At 40.5% G+C, this 20,103-nt stretch overlaps 1 protein-coding gene across 1 annotated transcript in view; it reads left to right on the top strand.

Annotated features, from left to right (window-relative positions):
- The window catches only part of NBAS (NBAS subunit of NRZ tethering complex), a 223,906-nt gene that overhangs the window by 124,909 nt on the left and 78,894 nt on the right, over positions 1 to 20,103 (top strand). The window contains 6 exon segments of the mRNA XM_048498827.1: positions 3,317 to 3,430; positions 5,651 to 5,808; positions 8,185 to 8,289; positions 13,503 to 13,670; positions 13,934 to 14,047; positions 14,826 to 14,949. Coding sequence (XP_048354784.1) covers positions 3,317 to 3,430; positions 5,651 to 5,808; positions 8,185 to 8,289; positions 13,503 to 13,670; positions 13,934 to 14,047; positions 14,826 to 14,949 — 783 coding nt within the window.

Genomic DNA, 20,103 nt, shown 5'->3' with positions numbered 1-20,103 from the left:
TCTTGTGCTTTGAAGAAATTTTTATTCTTCATTTGCACTATTTATTGGCTCTCAAGGCAGTTCACAAATTCACCAAAATTACAACAAAATAAAACAATCACAGTGAAGCTGTCGGAGAGATGTTTGACTATCCTGTTAAGGTCTTTCTGCCACTGTGGTGGCCACAGATAAAAGTACCACCCAAAGTACACACAAATGTATCTGCATTTTATCCTAACAAAGTGGTGCCAAAAGCTACCTGGTAAATTAGTGACACAAGTGAGGTTGAAACTGGCTTTTACATTTGTAGTTTTGTTTCTTAGGCTCATTCCGCACATGCAGAATAATGCACTTTCAAACTGCTTTCAGTGCTCTTTGAAGCTGTGCGGAATGGCAAAATCCACTTGCAAACAGTTGTGAAAGTGGTTTGAAAACACATTATTTTGCGTGTGCGGAAGGGGCCTTAGTCATTGTATACTGGTGGGGAAATTCTCATTGGGTACAAGGTAACTCAATTCTTTCATTCCCTTCGGGCAGTCCAGTGGTAATAGTGGAAGGTGCCATGAAGTCACAGCCAATGTATGGCTACCCCACAGGTTTTGTAAGTCAAGAGATAGTTTACCATTGCCTGCTTCTGTATAGCAACCCTGGACTTCCTTGGTGGTCTCCCATCTAGATACTAATCAGGGCCAACCCTGCTTGACTTCCAAGATCTGATAAAATCACGGAGATGGGATGTGAAGGTATGGGGTAAATCCCCTATAGCAGAGTAGCGCAATATACTGGAACACTGTTGGAAGTCAGACGCACACAGCAGCTCAGCTTCACAGAAGCGGTCCTACTTTTATTAGTTCACAAGTATAGCTCACTCAAGCAAAGTGCTTGGCAAGGCAAAGCGAAGACAAGTGTCTCACAGACCTCAGTATACTGCAGCCTTATATCTGGTTTACTCCCACCCAGAGGAGAGCCTTGGCTACTGCAAGATGTAATGTGCTGCCATCAGCTCTGCTGGAGGGAAGATTTAAGAATATGGAACGTTCTAAAAGAGTTTGTTCATGTGATAGGACTACGGTTGAAACACTTGACCATTCTTTGTTTCTATGCCCTAAATACAGTAAGATACGCATGAAATACATGAATTCCATTTTCTTGAAATATTCTCAGTGGCATGAGTGTTATAAGATACCCAATCTCCTGAACAGCTCTGATGTGCTCTTTTGTGAAACTGTTGCAAATTTTATACTGGAAATTAGTAATTTTAGCAATTTTAACTGTATTTCTTAACCTTGTTTTGTTTTAAAACTTTGCCCCATTTTATATGCCAATAAAGGCTTGTGTTGTTGTATATCTAGTTTACTGGCCTATCACAGTCCATTGCCAATCAATCCCAGAATGAGGCTGTGTCAGGTGTTACCTGTCAGTTAGCTGTCAGTTAGATTTTGATGATCAGACACATGTTACATCAGTGCTCTGACATGGGAGTCCTCAGGTCTCTCCTATTTCTGCACACCGTTCACTCCTGCCTGATGCAGGTCACTCATGCTTATGAAGTTACTTGCAGGGAACAGTGAAATGGAGCACTTTTTTTTTTTGCTATTTCTCATGCTGATAGAATCATCTGCAGGGAATTAACAAGATTAAAAATAAGTGGTTAGGTAGTTTTGAAAGCTGAACAAGTTGTCAAAATGCATTATTTATTAGCTGAACCGTTAATATAATAATTGCTTATAGTGAATGTTATTTGCATTTTTCAAGCATTTATATGTTAGTGACTGGACCCGTAAATCTCACAGCCAGATCTCTGTGACTTGTCTTGCCGTCTGCTAGTATTCTGCCAGGTCAAATTTAAGTTCTGAGAGGATGTGGCGGGGGGGGGGGGCTCAGAGAGGATGGGGGGGAGGCTTCAGAGAGGGTGAAATTCCAGTTGAAAGGCAAGCCTTTCCTAATAACCTCCCCTTCACATAAATACAAATCTTTCATTTCATGCTGAACAGCTCCCAGCAGGATCCCTTCTCCTTGCTTGGCAAGTACCGTGGAGTGCCTCCATTTGAGTGGCAACCGCCTCTTCAAATGACACAGTCTGTGGCGCAATCACCCTTCCTCTCCATCGCTTCACAAGTGCTTGCCAGGAGAAGTGGAGAGATGTGGACTCTGCTGTGCATTGCCTCACTTAAAGCTGCCAGAGCAAAACTGAAATATGGGAGCTGTTGTGGGGCTCTAGTTGAGGCAATGTTTCCACCTGCTCCCCAGCCCCCACATGTTGGCTGTAGACACTAAGAATGCTTAGTTTGGTGCAGTCACTCTTGCTTTGTTTAGGTATACAGGAATCAGTGAGCCCAAAGCTTCTTGATGAATTCAGATTTGATCAGTCCTCTGTAGGCTCCTGTAATTTATATTGTAAACATTTTGCCAGTAACTGTCTGGAGTCCAGCAAGGATAAGGCGAGCAAACAGCTGACCTCACAGGCTTTGTTGCAGTTTAGAGGTTGGACAGTTGAAGAAGTTAAGATTGGACAAGATTTTTGTGCTATGGTGCTGTGCATAAACAACGCATCTCTAAAGTCCAGTCCAGAAACCAGCTTTATCACAGGGTCATTTTTATTAACTTATTTCAGTACACTTGAGAGACACCACTTGAACAAGAGGCAAACGACAAAGATCACATAGAGATTGAGTGATGGCAAAAGCAGAGAGTGACTGTCATTGCACATTCAGTTAACACAGTTAGGTTTGGTGTAAAAATAATAAGTTTCTAAGGGATTTTGTCAATTGACTTCTTGTCAGTAGTTACTTGACATTTGGCCCAACTTGTTCTGAAGCCATGAGGGTCTTGTTTAAACGTACATACATATTGGTAGGGTAATGTTTTTTATAACATTGTAAGTCAGTCTCCACTTACGGTGTACAGAGAGTTAGGTGTTGAGCTAGAATACTTAGTTATGTCTAAGAGATCAGTGGGTAACCATACTACCTACCTCTATCCTTCTTATTTATGACTCGGGGTATTACAAAATAGTGTTTAATATACATTTATCGGTATATCTACATTTGGGAAAAGAGACCATATAGTTAGATTCTCTGTTTTTAAAAGCCTCAACATTAACATTTTAGGGAGGTTGATAATGTGGGTAAGATTTCACCTCAGAATCTCTTGTTCCTTAAAATAAATGGTTGGTCTGTCGAGTCTCTGTGTGTGTTTTGACTTGCATTCCAACTTGCATTCCTCTCTTTGTATTTAACAATACCTCCACCTATTATTAGGTCACTATCTTTGCTGCTGTTTCATTAACCAGGTACTGATTTTCCAGTTGGGTGATACATCTTTTAATCTTTTATAGGTGATGACCGGACTGAGAGGAAAGGAAAAGTTTTGATCCTTTTAGTGCAACAAGCTCTACAACTTCAGGATTACAAAGCTGCAAATATGCATTGCCAGGAGCTTATGGCTTCAGGTAAAATACCATGCACACACCCCTCCAATTATTGAGGGGGGGGGGAGAAGCCTTGTGAATTTGCTGCCACAGTATAAAATGGCAAATGTTGTACCCCATTTCTTGAATTGTTAGTATTTTTAAAAACCTGGAGCTATTGGTGAACTGTCTTGGACTTTTAATAAGCAAATTGATGCAGCAGCTCCCCAATTGGACATGTGCAGCCAAGACTGACTGGGGTAATTTGATTACCAGAAATCATAATGGGCAATAGACGAAGGGAGACTAAACATGTGAATTAAACTTGGGATATTAAACTTGTGAATTAAACTTGGGAGAGACTTCTCTCTGTGATACATATCCAAAGATTCCAGCCACAGATGCAGGCAAAACATTAGGAGCTAGATCAGGGGTCTGCAACCTGCAGCTCTCCAGATGTTCGTGAACTACAATTCCCATCAGCCCCTGCCAGCATGGCCAACTTGGGATGTTTGTTGAGGAGTTTTTTATGGCATCTTTCCAGGGGTCCTGCTTGAGCTGGCTTATAAAGTAAAATATAATAAAACCATATAACAGTTGTTTGTTTAGTGCCATTAAGTCTCTTCTGACTTATGGTGTCCCTATGAATTGACCTCCAAAATGTCCTATCCATAGCAGCCATGTTCATATCTTGCAAACTTGGGGCCATGGCCTCCTTTATAGATTCATTCTATGATACACAAAATTATTTTCTTCTGAAATTCACTTTGTTTGCATGAGAAATTCATGTGATGGTCAAAAGATTGCTTTGACATCTTTTTGGGGTACTTGAATGTGAACTGATTGTTTTCAATCTGCGGGTCATTGTTTTGTTTTCCATATTTGTTAGCATATTCTTAAGATTTTGGTGGATTCCATTTCTGTGATCTTGAATAGCTCTGTTGATAGCCTGCCATTCCTAGTTATTTGTTTATCTCAATTGCTCTCGGTGCAGGTGTCACTTCACTGTCTAGAACTGCAGGTTTTTCTTTAAAAGTTCCTTTTTTCCAGAAAAGTTTCCTTTTTAAAGGAACTGCCATTGGTTCATCTCTTCACTATACTGTTCCCATCTTTTCTTTATTTTGTCCTGTTCAGCTAATGTTTTCCTGTATAGATTTCAGCATGCCTAAGCACACATTAAATTTGCCTTTGATTTCTTGGATCTTGTGGAACAGATATCTCATGTTTTCTTTTTGTTTTATTTCTTTACACTGGGTTGTTATAATAGTGCTGCCTGTCTTTATGTGCAAATCACTGAAACCCTGGATTTAGATTTCTGATTTTATTTATTTTACTTTTGCTTGTCTAGGAAGTTTAAGAGTTTCATTGTCATCCATTGAGAATATTAATTTGTTTTGGCTACAGGAATAGTCTTTGTGCATTTTTCCTTGATAATATCTCTGGTTTCAACACAAAATTGTTCCAGTTCTCATTCAGTTGAACTTAGTAATGCAAGTATGTTCTTTACGTGGTCTTGGAACTCTTTAGGAACGTCGATTAGATTGTATTTTGGCATTATGAATGTTTTGGTGTTTTTCTTCAGTTTTACTCTGATTTTTGATATTAACAATTATACAGGGTTTTTTTTAACCAGTTTATAAACTATTGAAAACCCAGCAGGAGCAAAAACTATGGTAAAACAAGACTCCTAAATCAGTGTTCAGGCTATAAAAACCATGTTAACAGATGAACCACTAAACTAAAAGCCTGAATAAAAAAAAGAAGAGTAGGTTCAGCACCAGGTGAGCCTCAGGGGGAGAGGGCAGTTTACAACTGAGGTACCAACACTGGAAAAGCCCTTTCTCTAGTTGCTACCTGTCTCACCTTTGAGGATGGGGGTACAGAGAACTGTTCTTGTAAAGAAGGTTGCAGCTGGTAGGCTAGACATTGTTGGCCATTTTAGCTAAAATCTAGTAAGTTACCAAAGTGAATGGCATAATTATAGTTACAGAAGAATGAGCATTGCAGATTGGATTTTTAAATACATCAGTAGTGTACAATATGCATGTAACTATTACAGAGGCATCAGGGTTTGAGAACCATAGTTATAAGTCATAGTTATAAGTCATCCTTACCAGGGACTCTGGTGATGGGTGGGAAATAAATTTACAGAAATAAATTACTAAATGTTTGCTTTCTATAAAGGTCTTACATTTTTGCACTCGAATTAATAATCTTTAGGTTGGCACAATTTTTAAAAAATAATCTTTATGTCTATGTCAGGGTATTCTGAAAGCTGGGAAGTTTGCAGCCAATTAGGACAATCAGAAGGTTACAGAGACATGGCTGTTCGGCAGGACCTCATAGCCTATGCTCTGACTCACTGTCCACCAAGTGCTATAAAATCACTTCTGGCAGCAAGCAACACACTGCGAACTGAGGTATGCCATGATTTTCTGAGGGTTTATTTAAAATAAGAGATGGTTTTTAAAATGAACCTGACTGTTCTATTGCCACAATTTCAGATTGTTTTATTTGTTTTCAGAATATACCTGAATACATATATATTTTGTCATTAAAATTTTTCCTTCCATTTCCCCTCCCCGCCCCTCATATGTGTTCAGCAGCTGCTGATGTTAAAACCAGTATTCTTGGTACTCCTCATTGAAAGCCTTGATGCAAAGCACTACTCTGGGAGAACTTTTCCTGTGCCTCAAAAGGACAAATAAAACAATGTGAAATACAAAGACGATGCATTTGGAATTGTATCCTGACAGAAAGTCATTGCTTAGCTAACATTATCCCTTTGCTCTGTGTAGTACCGTGTTTCCCCGAATATAAGACAGTGTCTTATATTAATTTTTGCTCCCCAAGATGCGCTATGTCTTATTTTCAGGGGATGTCTTATTTTACCGCTCCACAGCTGCATGCTCTGGTGTTCTGTTCGACAGGCATGCTTCCAAACAAAAACTTTGCTATGTCTTACTTTCGGGGGATGCTTTATATTTAGCACTTCGGCAAAACCTCTACTACGTCTTATTTTCAGGGGATGTCTTATTTTCGGGGAAACAGGGTATGTGTTACAGGTATAGTCTCTGTTGGAAAATACCACATACCTCAGAATTTATATGAAGATTTACTATAACTAGGTTTGCACTTTGCACAGGCTCACAGTTTGTAAAGTGTCTTGTACTAGTGGACAGAGGAGAAAGAGGAATGAGCATGGCTCATTTTGTAAGCATCTAGTGCCATAGAAATGCCAATGACCCAAGCCAAAAGGAAGACGATAGCTAGGCCCTGCCTTAGCTATAGAACTTCAGGGAACCAAGGGAAACAACAAATATTTGTTTTGGAATGGGAAGAGATAGAGGGACCTCAGGTGGTGGGAAGAAGGGGAAACATAAAACCCCTGGACATGAAGAAGAAACCCTCTTAGCTATTCAGCTGTTTTTTCCATGAGGGATTAAGTAATTCTCCTTTCTGTACCAAGACTCCATATTGAGCATATGTTGCAGAGGTCACAAAGGGAGAATCCAAGCAATGTGTATATAAGCAGAAACATTTTTGTGGCATTCTGTTTCTGAAACGACGTTTTCTATCAATGAGAATCAAGCTCATGCTTCCATATAGATCCACTGATAATCCTTGTTGATGTTAGACTAGGATCCCTTTGTTACATTTTATAAGGATGTCATATTTGACAATTATCATCCAGAAAAGTGTTATACACATGCACAACTGTATGCATGGATCTTATTTATTTAGAGTCGTTCACCTGATCTGTTATAGGCATTGGGTGGGCTCTGGCCCACTCACACCTGGTTTAACCCAATCTTTTATGCACATTTTTTTCATTGAAGGGGTTAAACTACATTGCAATTCTTTTCTCCATGCAAATTACATTTTTTTGTTTTCAAAAGCAAAATGGCTTAAAAAAACCCTTTGTAACCTGCCATCCCTCCCCTTGTGGTAGAGCGGAACGGGCTAGCTAGAGATAAGTAATTTCCACCCAGCAGAAACAAAACATCACGGAGATGTTTTAAAAAGCGTTTTGAGGAAGAAGTTCGCAGAGCTCTCTTCCCCAAAATGTCTTCAAAATGTTTTATTTCCCTAAACCTGGGTTTTTCAAAAATCGCTAAACTAGCAACCTTTTTTCCCCTAACCCGGGTTGTAGATGTTTACTGCCTGCTGAGCAAACAAAAGCAGGCAGGAAAGGCTTTATTTCTCCCTCCCAAAGCTCTTGCTTTCATTTCTGCTGCTTGCACCTGTGATTTTATATGCTGTAGCAGAGATTCTCTGAAGGTTCCCCATGGGTATTTCCTCTGCTTTCAGCTCATTTATGCGCAATTTGCATGTAAAAAGTAGGTGATTAAAGTTTGTTTTGCCTAGCAATCCTGTGCATGTGTTGTTTTACCTTCGGGGTTTTTTGGGGGGGAAGTATCTGTGAAGCTACAGTAACATGATTATAGAAGGTGCAATATGCGCATATTTGTGTCACTGTAGCTTCGCAGACATCCCTCTCAAAACAACCCCCCCCCCAAAAAAAATAACACTTGCGCAGGATCTCTGTGAAGCTCTGAAATTCGCAAGGGCTCCATGCAGCAGACGGGAAAAAAGATCTGTTTTGGCTGGCAGTGCTTTTTGCTGGCTGTTTTTGGCAGGCTGTGTGCAAACTAAAAAAGCCAAAACTTTTTAAAACAACTGCAGGGCGTTATATTTCTGCTGTATGGAAATCACCATACTACACAGAAGGGAAGAGACTCTCCTACTTTATAGATTACGCAGGTTTAACAGATATATAATTAATTTCTTCTCAGATTCTCTATCATGCAGTCAGTTACCAGATGCACCCTTCAGAAAAAGGAGAGAGCATACATACCTCCAAGCAACCACTTGCCAGCAAAATAGAGTCTCCTGTGGGGGTAAGTTTGAAAAAAAAATTCCAATAATCTTTGTCTTTTAAAAATCAACTCCTACAAATGAGTTTAGGGCTCTTTATTATTTAGTAGTTCTCATATTTCCTGTGCCCTCTTTATGTCTCCTCAGACCATCGTATCTTTTATCCTTACATTTCTCAGTCACCCCTTTCTCAGCCCTCTTCTAATTGTATAATTTTTTTCACTTTTAGGCTTTCTGTCCCTTCTATTTTTCTTTTTTATGAATCTCCATTCCTGGCTTTCGGCTTACCTACCTTGACCCCTGGCTGGCTGCCCTAGATCTCTACACAGATACTCTAGCCAAAAGTAACCTTTTCATTACAGAATTATACAATCAGCAGTCTGTATTTGTCAGTTTATCCTCTCAGCAGTTAGATTATTTGTAAATGTGCATTGCAAATTTCCAGTTATCATATGTAGGGATAATGAGGGGCAATGAGAAAGATTTTGGGTGGGAGAAAAGAGTCAGGAGGGGACAGAAGGTAATATTAAGATATGTTCATGGTTAACTTGCGATTCCTAGAGCATTTTAAGGACTTTTGAAGAGGTCTGCTAGATCACAGACTGCTTGACCCTCTGATAGTTTAACATCCTGTTTCCCATGGCAATCAGGTAGACGTTTCAAAAGACCCACAGTTGGGATTCAAAGGCTAAGACCTCCCCCTGCCTTCTAGCTGTGGACGTGGAAGTCGTTTTGCTGTTAAAAGATGTAGCACTGATGGACCCTATCCTCCATGAATCTGTCTGAACCCCTTTTAAAAGCAGTCTGTGACAATTAAGTTCCATATCTTGTACCAATGGTACAAATGCAGCAATAGGGTTATAAAAGCGCAGGAAGCAAATCTATCTGTTCACAATACTTTACTGGCAAAAGGGACCCCACTCAGCTAGCCATATTCCCTGCTGCATGCTTTTAAGAGAGCTACCTGAAAATTAGACAGAAACCATTGGTAATTGCCTCTTTTCCTTGCTTTTGCTCGTGATGGTTGCTATATATTGAAATTTGTTTCTGCACCTAATTTTAGAGGTACTCACTCAGGCAAAACCCAAAATAGCCCTCTTGTATGTTGTTAAGGCCTTAATTAATCAGAAGTATTTTAGCATATTACTGCTAACATAAAAACATAGTGATTTAGCCATAAGAGGATGAATGGTGTTTATTAATGCTAAAAAAAATAACCACCATAAATTGTGGCATAGAAATGGAGGATGACTGTATACTTAATATGTTTTTATACTTATATCTCTTATTAAGAAGAGTTTATAGATTTTGGTAATGGGAAAATATAATTACTATATTTGGTCTCATTAACAACTTCAGGTACAAATAATATATTTTCCCTTAAATGTAAGTAGGTTTGTTGGTTTGTTTTTGGATCTTTATTTTTTTTTAAAAAAAAACTAGTGCCTGATTGCATTGTTTCAAAATAAAGATTTGCTATTTATTTTCATCAGTTCTTCATCAGTTCAGCACACAATAATATTAGCAGTGAAATTAACTGATTAAATATTGGGAGGGCATTAGGAATCAACACATTGTTGGTTGTCTTTTTGGAGGATAGGTTTTTTGGTGGGGGGTTGAGGCAGGTGTGCAATGATAGAGGACCTTAACATAAGATACTGCTTTGGGTGCAAGAAGATTGGTTTGTCAGTAAAACACACTGTTCCTAATATTAAGGAAATTGGTATCTACTTTTGAAAATTCTGTGGTAGATCAAAGGACCAACTATATGATGTTATATACGAGTGTATAAAAATTGAGAGCCAACATGTTGTATTGCTTGAGAGAGGCAGATTCAAATTGGAAGAACCAGGTTTGATTACCTGCTTCTCCACATGAAGCCTGCTGGGTGACCTTGGACCAGTCATAGTTCCTTCAAAGCTCTTTGAGTCCTTGTTGAGGCAGGCAGTGACAAAGCACCTCCAAACATCTCTTGCCTTGAAAACCCTGCAGAGTTGCTAATCATCGGCAATAACTTGACTGCGTGCACCATGGGCGTACCACCCACAGGGACATGTGGGGTCATATGTCAGGGTGGAGGCCATTCAGTCACGTGAGGGTGGAAAATCACCCCTGCACACCTTCTCCCCCCCCCCCGGCACTGCGCCCCAGTAGACCTGCTTGGCACAGGCTGCTAACACTAACAGAGTGTCAGAGGCCGGGGACAGCCCAGCCTCACCCACCCACTGTGGCAACCTACCCGACACTGGAGTTGGGGCCGGGAAGACAGCTGGCAAGCGGGTGAGCCAGGGGCCACAGGAGGCCGTATCCAGCACACACTGATGAACGACCTAGCTGCAGGGGCCTCGGCAGCAGCTGGCATATGGACAGGCGGCTTGGACATGAGCCTCAGTAGCCCCTCAGCCTCAGGCTGTCTGATAAATTGTGGGACAGGCTTTTGTGGATTTTCAAGGCTGTGAGAAATGTGAGAAGGTGGGGGAGGGGGCTGCCGATGGCGGGGAGTGGGTGGGTGGGTGTCCATGGGGGTGGGGGTGGAAAACTCAGTTCTTGCCCCGGGCTCCATTTTCTGTTGATACCACTGGCATGCACACACAGAAGTAACCCTTTCCACAATACTTGATGCTGTTCAAACCCTCTCAGCTTTTGGAACACTTCTTTTAGCTACTAAGGGTGTCCATTTGATCCATATCCCCTATGATTTGTTCCAGGCCCAAACTATTAGTATGTAAACCATTCGGAAATGAATTCCAGTGTGGTGTAATTAGAGCATTACACTAGGACCTTGGAGACCCAGATTCAAATCTCCACTTTGCCATGAAGCTCATAGAGCGACCTTGGGCCAGACTCTCTCTCAGCTTAATCTACCTGACATGATTGTTGTGAGGATATAATGGGGGAGGGGAGAACAAGGTTCTAAACCACCTTGTGCCTCCAGTGGGGAGAAAAAACTGGACTATAAATATCTGAATAAAAATTCTTTGTATGTACAAGTCTATAAAATTAGCTCCTAGCCGTGGCTGATTTTTCCCCTTTCTTTTAAATAATGCATCAATGCATCTCTTTGCCATTTATTTTCTAAGCAAGGTGGAAATGCTGCCGTATTTTGCTCAGCATGTAGTCCATCCCCATAGTGAATCTTAGAACTAAAATTTCCAACTGATTATTCAGTGGTTGGTAGGAGGTCACCTCTTTATATATTTTTTCTACTGTTAATGAGAGCTTCACACTTGGGCATTCTGTTTCCTGTAGAAATGTTACTTTTATTTTAAAAGTTTCAGCTCTTGATATCTTTCCATCATATAATTTCAGAATTCCAAATCATCATCACTGAATATTTTTGTAGCACTAAGCAATCACTTTCTTTTCTACTAGAATAATGGAAGAACAGAATATTAGTTGGAATGTGATTTTGCATTATTTAGTACGCTATTACTCTTTTCAAATTATCTTGTATTTGACTTACCGGTAACCTTTATCCGTTCTTCAATCCCTGTCACAATCTACCTAACGTGCTTTCTGGATGGGGTTGGATGTTCCTCAGAGATTTTGAATTTGCAGGGGAGGGGGTCCTGTGAGGACAGTTGAAAGATTTCCAAAGGAATTGTGGGGTTTATGGATCTCAGTGAACTCTTGTTTATTTTGGCTGCTTTTAGTAAGGATCAGTGATTCTCGTGGGGGTTTATTTGAATGAGATAGATGGAGATTTGTGAGTAAATCTCCCTTAGAATAGATCTCCTGCTATTTTCCCAGTCTGATTAGAAATCTGTTAGAAAGGCAAAAAACAAATTAAGTAAATAAATCTCTGTTTTCCCTGTGAGGAAACTTTGGGTGCCTGTGTGTGTGATTTGAAGCTTGAGAAAACCACACTAGGCAAATGGTTAAGTCCTTCTTGCAGTGGCGTACCACTAATGGGATCATGGGGTATCCCATGTCCCCCGGCACACGGTTTCATCACGTGGGGGCTCCGACTGCCCCCATGTAATGAAACAGCATGCTCCCAAACCACCTGCTGCTGAGCCCCACCCCCTGGTCTCTTTTCAGGCTGGCTCCTGCCCTCCCCAGGCCCTCCCCAGGTGCTCGGAAGGGCAGGTGTCAGCCAGTATGAGTCGGTCTTAGCCCTGCTCTTCCCCGGCCTCCTTGCTAGCTCCTATAAGGGATGCAGGGGGGCGAGGAGGCGGGCAGGGGGGCGGTCATACCACCAGGCACCATTTAGGCACAGTACGCCACTGCCTTCTCATCATGTACCACCCCTGTGATACAAATCTGCCCAATCCCTTCCATCATACACAAAAATCGTACATTCAGTGGTTCTTACCAATTAAATAGCTTGGGTTTAGTGGGAAAATCCTCCCTTTAAATTGACATCCTCCAACCTGTATGACACTCTGCAAAAGAGCTGGAAAACCTTTAAGTGACTGGAAATTATAGGGGGTTTTTTTTCTAGAAAAAGAGGAAAAATGGGACTCATTTCAGTCACCTAAAAGTCTGTTTTAAGGATTATAGCTTCACATTGACAAAAGCCACATGATACAGAGGCTTCCAGGAGAGGTGAATTATAAAATCTGGTAGAATGTTAAATCACTATCTTATACAGGCTATACAATTGCTATAAGCTTTACAATTTCTAGGTGTGTTTAATTAATGTGGCACATTTATTGTCTTAATACTTACTTTAGTTGTAACAGTCCCAAGGAACCAAGAAGGAAATATTTCTTCACTCTGCATTTAGACTTTTCTTCTATCCATTGATACTAGGTTTATATAATAGGAATAAATCAAAGCACTAACAATTTAATTTATTGTCAGGGTTCATTGTATATCTGTCATTTCTAGTTGTTGTTTATTAGTTCATATTCTGAATTATTTTCAAAATCATCATCAAAATTGACTACTTACCCACATTGCTATTTTTATTGACATTATTATCTGCCTGTCTATTTGATTTATAACTTGTATAAGAAAGTAGTTTAAGTGGATTGAGATGCATCCGTGTGGCTCCTTTGACAAGACACAGCATAATTTTCATAATATTTTAATAAAGATGCAATAGTCAGAATGTCTAAAATCCAATTTTTTTGATTCATTAACTAACAAGAATAACAGTTGGAATTGGTTACTGGTCCAGGTGTTATAGTGCTTGGAAGTTTCTTTTGTATATGGTTTTCTTGCATGTTTTTAATTATGTCTTGCCGCATGCATTTAGCGCTTATGGACTGTGTATTGCATAAATTTACAGGTTGATACCAGCATTCCCTCTAGACAGTCCGCTGACCTGTTGCAGTGGACTACAGCTAAGACCATGAAGGTCATTTCTGATACCACTCTGACCACAAAAGCCATGCTGCATGCCGTCAGTGACCGACAGTGGTGGAAGAAGTCACTGACTTACCTTCGGCCGTTACATGTAAGAAGTAGCTACAGATTCTTGCTTTAGCTGTTCGGTGGGAGCTAATGCTTACTTTGTTCTCCACAGGGAGTTTGCATTTTATGCTGTATCAGTACACCAGATTTTCCTCTTCTAACATAGTGGAATGCAGTGTAGGATACATCTTTCCTGCATATATTTCTTGTGGTATCTTCACTTTCAGTATTGGGTGAAATGCATGAATTTCTCAAGAGATATCTCATCGTTCAAAATTTGGCTTATCTGTATTTTGTTTCCTACAGGGGCAAGAGTTTGGAGATGTATTGAAAACCACCAATGGTACAAATGCAGCAATAGAAAAGCAAGGTTGTCATACATTCTATGAATCTCTGATAGATGAGCCATACCTTGCAAATGTAAGTTTTAAACATGGATTAATAGCTAAGGAAGCATCTACATTGAAAATGAAACTATAGCCAAAACAAAATAGGGTATTTTAAATTACTAACAACTTTATTATAGCACAGTTTTTTTTGAGTGAATAAAGTTCACTTCATAAAAAAACACATCTCAGGAGACTTAGGTCAGAATAACATTGATAGTCTTTTGAAGGACTTACAAGATGGCTTCTTGTTCAGTACAACAGATTAGTCCATTTTTCGTTCAGGAATTTGTCAGCTTGCGTTTTGCGCTGTCAAGTAGGTTCTGACTTATGATCACCCTATGAGTTAGTGACCTCCAAAATGTCCTACCATTAACATAATGTGACCAAAGTACTATAGCTTCAGTGTAATCGTTATAACTTGGAAGGGAAATTTGATTTATTTGTCTTTTTTATGACAATAAAATTAATTTTATTTATTATTGTTTTAGGTGGTTTATGTATCCTATTGGATTAATTGAATTATGTTGTTGTTTGGGGTTGTTGTGAGTCGCCTAGAGCCCTTTGGGGATGAGGTGGCCTATAAAATTGAATAAATAAGTAAATAAAATAAATAAAGCTAAAAGTTCAGCTCAAGCTCAAGTTTAAAAATGATCAACCAGAGTGCCACAGAACTAGTTCTGATTATCACAATGCTGAGATGTGTTTGTTAAGGCAGCTGTGACCTCTATCTGTAATCATAGGAAACAACATGAAAATCAAATACATGGCAAAGCACAAGTTATACTCTTCTTAAAATCTCTGTCCTGTAGAATGAAGTTACTTACACCACATATCAGCACAATCCGTCAGAAAGCTTTGCAGAAGTGTTGCTGAGAACTGGAAAACTTGCAGAGACCAAAAGTGAAGGGCATGATCAGTTTCCTTCCACAGAAGGTAATTTGTGTGGATGTCTGTCCATGCTTTTAAGACTGTCTCATTACTCTTTTTAAGTGTTCAGTCTGAGAGTCAGTGGTTTTTAGACTTCATGCTGTCAAAGAAGACTTCAGAAGAACCATTGCCTTTCAGCTGAGGGAATGCTGCTAAATGTGTTGGGAGTCATTCAGCATCTCGCTCTCCATTCACATGGGGATTCTGGTTATTCTTTTTAAGTTTTCCTATTATTCTGTGACTGTAAATGAATCTCAGGATGAATCCAACATATCGTAGGTCAGAGCTGGTAGTTGTGGGGAGGGCATGTTTTGAGGAAGCTTCTCCATTGCTACTGATCTTGTTACTGCTAAAATCCCTAATGAACTTTAGGGGAAAACCACTGTTCCCTGAAACACAGGCTCATTCCGCACATGCAGAATAATGCACTTTCAAACTGCTTTCAGTGCTCTCTGAAGCTGTGCGGAATGGCAAAATCCACTTGCAACAGTTGTGAAAGTGGTTTGAAAACACATTATTTTGCGTGTGCGGAAGGGGCCACAGTTTGCAAATCTCTTGTTTAGGCTGTGGCTTCACAACTCCCAAAAGTGATGGATGGACTGTTTCCCTTCCCCCCTTTACATGTGATACTGTGCTGTTATTATGGGTAAATGTGCTGATGGTCTCCACAAGAGAAATAGAAGAGAGGGTTAGGGAATTTTAACCTAGTGTACACCCACCTGGAAAAAAAGCCCATTGATTCAGCTGATCATTGGGAAGAGTCACTCAGTGCTGTTCGTGTTGACTTGTGCCACTATGGTGACAGGATCAGGGTCTTGTTAGTTCACTTGCATCTTCTGTTTCTGCCTTTTTCCAACATTCAGACAATATTAATACATGATTGTCCTCCAAGAACTAATTATGTATCTAGTCAGGTGCATTCGTAGTTCTGTGTGTATTGCGTTATCAGTTGCTAGGAATGTGGCCTGTTTTTGGATTCTTACTATTCTTGGTGCTTTGAATCTAAATGAGGTACACAGATTGAACTTGATAATCAGTCATAGTAGTTTGCTTTCCATCTCTCTCAGCAGAGAACCGTCTTTTACTTCTACAATCACAATATGTGTTGAGTACTACTTTTATTCTCTGGACAAAATTATTATTAACAGTGACACTCTTTTCCCTATGTCTACATTTTGATAACTAAAGTAACATTCTAATGGATGATTGTAGCTAGTAATTAATTAAATCCACTATCGTTTTATCACTTCAGATTTTATTTTCCCTGTGTATGAGAGACAGGGAGTGACTCTTGGATATATCCTGCAGATTATTTTTTTAAATTAACCATTCAAATGTTTGCATATGGTAATTATCCTTTGAAAGAAAATGTCTAATACAACATACTGTGGGAAGCTGTGCCATGAAAAATGAAGATATTAGACTGAAGAATAAGGGAATCTTGAAATGACCCACTCCCTAAAGCCCATAGATGTTTAATGTTACAGAACAGGCCAATCGGAGTCCATCTCAGTCTACTGGCATTCTTCTGGAGGAACATAATAGGCAACTGTAGAATATAGGTTGAAGAAGAAGAGGAAGAGGAAGAGGAAGAAGAAGAGGAGGAGGAAGAAGAAGAGGAGGAGGAAGAAGAGGAGGAGGAGGAGGAGGAGTTTGGATTTATATCCCTCTTTCTCTCCTGCAGGAGACTCAAAGGGGCTTACAATCTCCTTGCCCTTCCCCCCTCACAACAAACACCATGGGAGGTGGGTGGGGCTGAGAGAGCTCCAAGAAGCTGTGACTAGCCCAAGGTCACCCAGCTGGCGTGTGTGGGAGTGTACAGGCTAATCTGAATTCCCCAGATAAGCCTCCACAGCTCAGGCGGCAGAGCTGGGAATCAAACCCAGTTCCTCCAGATTAGATACACGAGCTCTTAACCTCCTACGCCACTGCTGCTCCAGAGAATGCCAATAAGCCTGTTATGTGTAAAACTAGCAGTAAAGCCCATTGTACAAACAAATACAATGGGCTCTAGAAAGCTGTTGGTGAGAATGGGGCCCTCTGAGGGGATCAACTTCTTCTGCCTTTCCATGACCCCCCTGGCTTTGCTGGCTCCTCCCTCTTTGCAAAACCAGGATCTTGGTGAAGAAAATGGATATGTTAATGTACTTACCTGTCCAGTGTTGAACTAACTAATGTTTTTTTCCTCTAACACCTTTAACAGCCAACTTTTTTGCATTGTCATTGTTTCAGAGCTGTAATTTCATCAGCTAACTTCCCCCTTGGAGACACTCCCAAGCCTGGAACCTCAGGCTGATGTCTCAAACCATTAGACCAATGACCCAACCATCCAACAATTAAGCTTGATGTCGTCCTTTCCATGAAAGGTTAGGAAATCTCTTTGTCTAGTGAGATAAAGGATCACTCTGCATAACCCTGAGGGTCCATTTTTCTCTGTAAGAAGCCCACTCTCCCAAAAGTCAGTGATCAGTATCTCTGGACATCTCTCTGTCTGTGATACTATTCTTCAGCTCTGTTCCTCTGGAGCTGAGTGTGGGTCACTCAGTTTTCTTGGACCATTCCAAGCATCAGGTGACTATAAGTTTTATTGCCCCCCCCCCCATGTTCCTCACCAATCCAGACCTATCCCCTTAAATCTGTCTATATCCTAGGACTGCGTATGTGTTCAATTGTGTTTATTGTGTGCTTCTATACCCTCATTATCCCTTAATGAAAATTGCTAACCTTCATTCACTCTCCTGCGAGTTTCTTGCTAAGTTGACTCCTGTGTACATAGGCAATCAAGATTTTAAACTTGCCTGACCTCTAGTTAAAGCCAAGAGTGTGCTCCTGCTAATTACCCACTCTAAAAGACTTCCCATCACTTTGGGTAACAAAGGGAGAGAAGAGTCAACAGAGTTCACCCTAATTCCATAAGCGCCCCCCCCCCCCCCCGATTTGCAAAGCTGGATCAAGGTTTTACAAAGTGGCGGAGCCACCAGGGTGCCTGTGAAGATGGGGAGAACCTCCCAGGCTTTGAGAAGCAGGGTTGGCAGGTCTTGGGATGGATGATAGGGGCCCAATCCTGTGTGCTAGACTCAGCATGCTAAGTCCAGCATGCAGAATTGGGGCCACTTCTCCCCCTACCTCTCTTTCTGAGGTTTCATACTTATGGAGGTATGTGTTTCAATATTTTGAGAGCTTTTTGAAAATAGATCCTAGGAGAAGCTGTGCTGAGGAGGTGATCAGCGGTGGGTTGTCCCAAATTACCTCCATATATCACCTTCCACAAACTGTTAAAAATAAGTTTGACTGCATAAGTATTGTTTCCACAGTAAATGTGAGCTTGTAATTATATACTTGCTGAAAGAACGTGTACTTTGGGCCTGTAATATCCTAAGATGCTCACATTCGGATTGCATGAAGAACTCAGATGACGTTAAAATCCCTCTAAAATTCATTTTTCAAGCTATTGAAGCCAGGGGAGGGGGGCAGTGAAAGTTCGGCGGCTCCCAGGATTGGCACAGCTGCCACATTTCCAAAGGAGTTCCAGGCAGCGCAGCAAGCAGCAGAAAAAAGGTAATCCATTGCCACCCAGGAAACACCATTGAAAAAATTACTTACGCCACGGATTTACGAGCTCCATTGGAGGTGTTCCTGGGCCAAAAGGCCTTTGGAAGCTGACTACAGTCAACTCCTCCCCCCAAAACTCCCTAGCTACTCCCAGGTACGCTGGTGTCCCCTTCTATGTCGGCGTAGCTCCAGGGTGGCAGCCTCTTTCGGAATGGGCTCAGCAGAGCTGCACAGCACCCACCCGCCAGCATATTTATCCTCTCCGGTGGCATTTTTGCCCCTTACACTGGTGGGATGGCAAACATGACAACACGGGCCCGTGCCCCTTGCATGACTGCTTTTGCCCCCACCCCTCTGGGTTGGGCTGTCTGTGTATTTCATACTCAAAAGTTCATGAATGAATTTAAGCATAATAAATATTTGCTTTCAAATTTATAAAGTCAAATTCAATTACATTTTACTGTTAATTGATTCGTATATTAGTTTCCTATGTTGGTTCAAATTGGCCTTAATTCTAAAAAACAAGAAAAGTATTCAGAAAAAAATGGCTCTTCGAGGGGGGAGAATTGCCCCCAAATGGGTTATGAACACCTTTTTTTGCTTAGAAAAAAAGGATGTCTGTCTTACCGTGTTTACTAAAAGAGAAAAATTACACCAATTAATTCTGTTAAAACAATAATTATACCCATATGGATATTCATATAAGCCCACTCATTTATAACTGACTCAGCCTCATGTAGATAAATGCCTCTTATGGTTCTGAAAACATTAGCTCTCCCAGAAAATCAATCACCGTTGACACAGCACACGAGGAAACGGCTGTATTTATGCATTCAGGATGTCCTTGTGTGATTTATCATGTGTAATAATTTACAAAGAAGGGCCCAGTCCAGAAATTATCTGTGTACTATACAGGAACCTTTTAAGAAGAGTTCTGCAAATATAAATACTGCCTAAGTCTTCAAAAGTAGGTCTATTACATGGAACTATTTTATCTGTGAAACATGTATAAATTCCATTGTGTTGCAACAACTGAAACTCATCCATAAAAATCTGATGAGATCGTGCTCTGTAACTGTCTGATTTGTTATAACAGACATTAAGTTGTCATAAATGCAAGACATTTTATCTGTGAAATTCCATACATACAAGCCACAGTGGTCTTGTGCAACCTTACGATATGGCCATCGGTCTTTCCACAACCTGTAACAGTTCCGCTAATTCACTTTGCTTGAAGTCAGAGCTAGCAGAGAAGTTATAATGGGAATAGGCATGTGTGCTTCGTTCCCATGTTTTGGTCACATTCATTGCAAATATTCCTCCATTGACTTTCTGGATCAACCTGTTGTATAAGGAATTACATATCTAGGATGTAATGCAACATCCTCATTTTTAAAATAGAAAAGTGACCAGCTGAAATGGAATGGAGACCTAAGACTGGCCAAAGGAAAAGATGGATGATTATATCATACACCTGAAACAGTTAAAAAAGGGGGGGGGGGGCTGGCAAGGAAGCCAAAAAGGCTGTGACAAATCTTGAGTCTCTTTACTAACATTTATGGTTCACAGGCTCTTTACAGTATTGCTTCACAGAGTATATATACCTGC

This window comes from Sphaerodactylus townsendi, linkage group LG01 (genome assembly GCF_021028975.2).
Source record: "Sphaerodactylus townsendi isolate TG3544 linkage group LG01, MPM_Stown_v2.3, whole genome shotgun sequence".
NCBI classification, from domain to species: Eukaryota; Metazoa; Chordata; class Lepidosauria; order Squamata; family Sphaerodactylidae; genus Sphaerodactylus; species Sphaerodactylus townsendi.
This window is presented reverse-complemented; position numbering and strand designations above follow the sequence as displayed.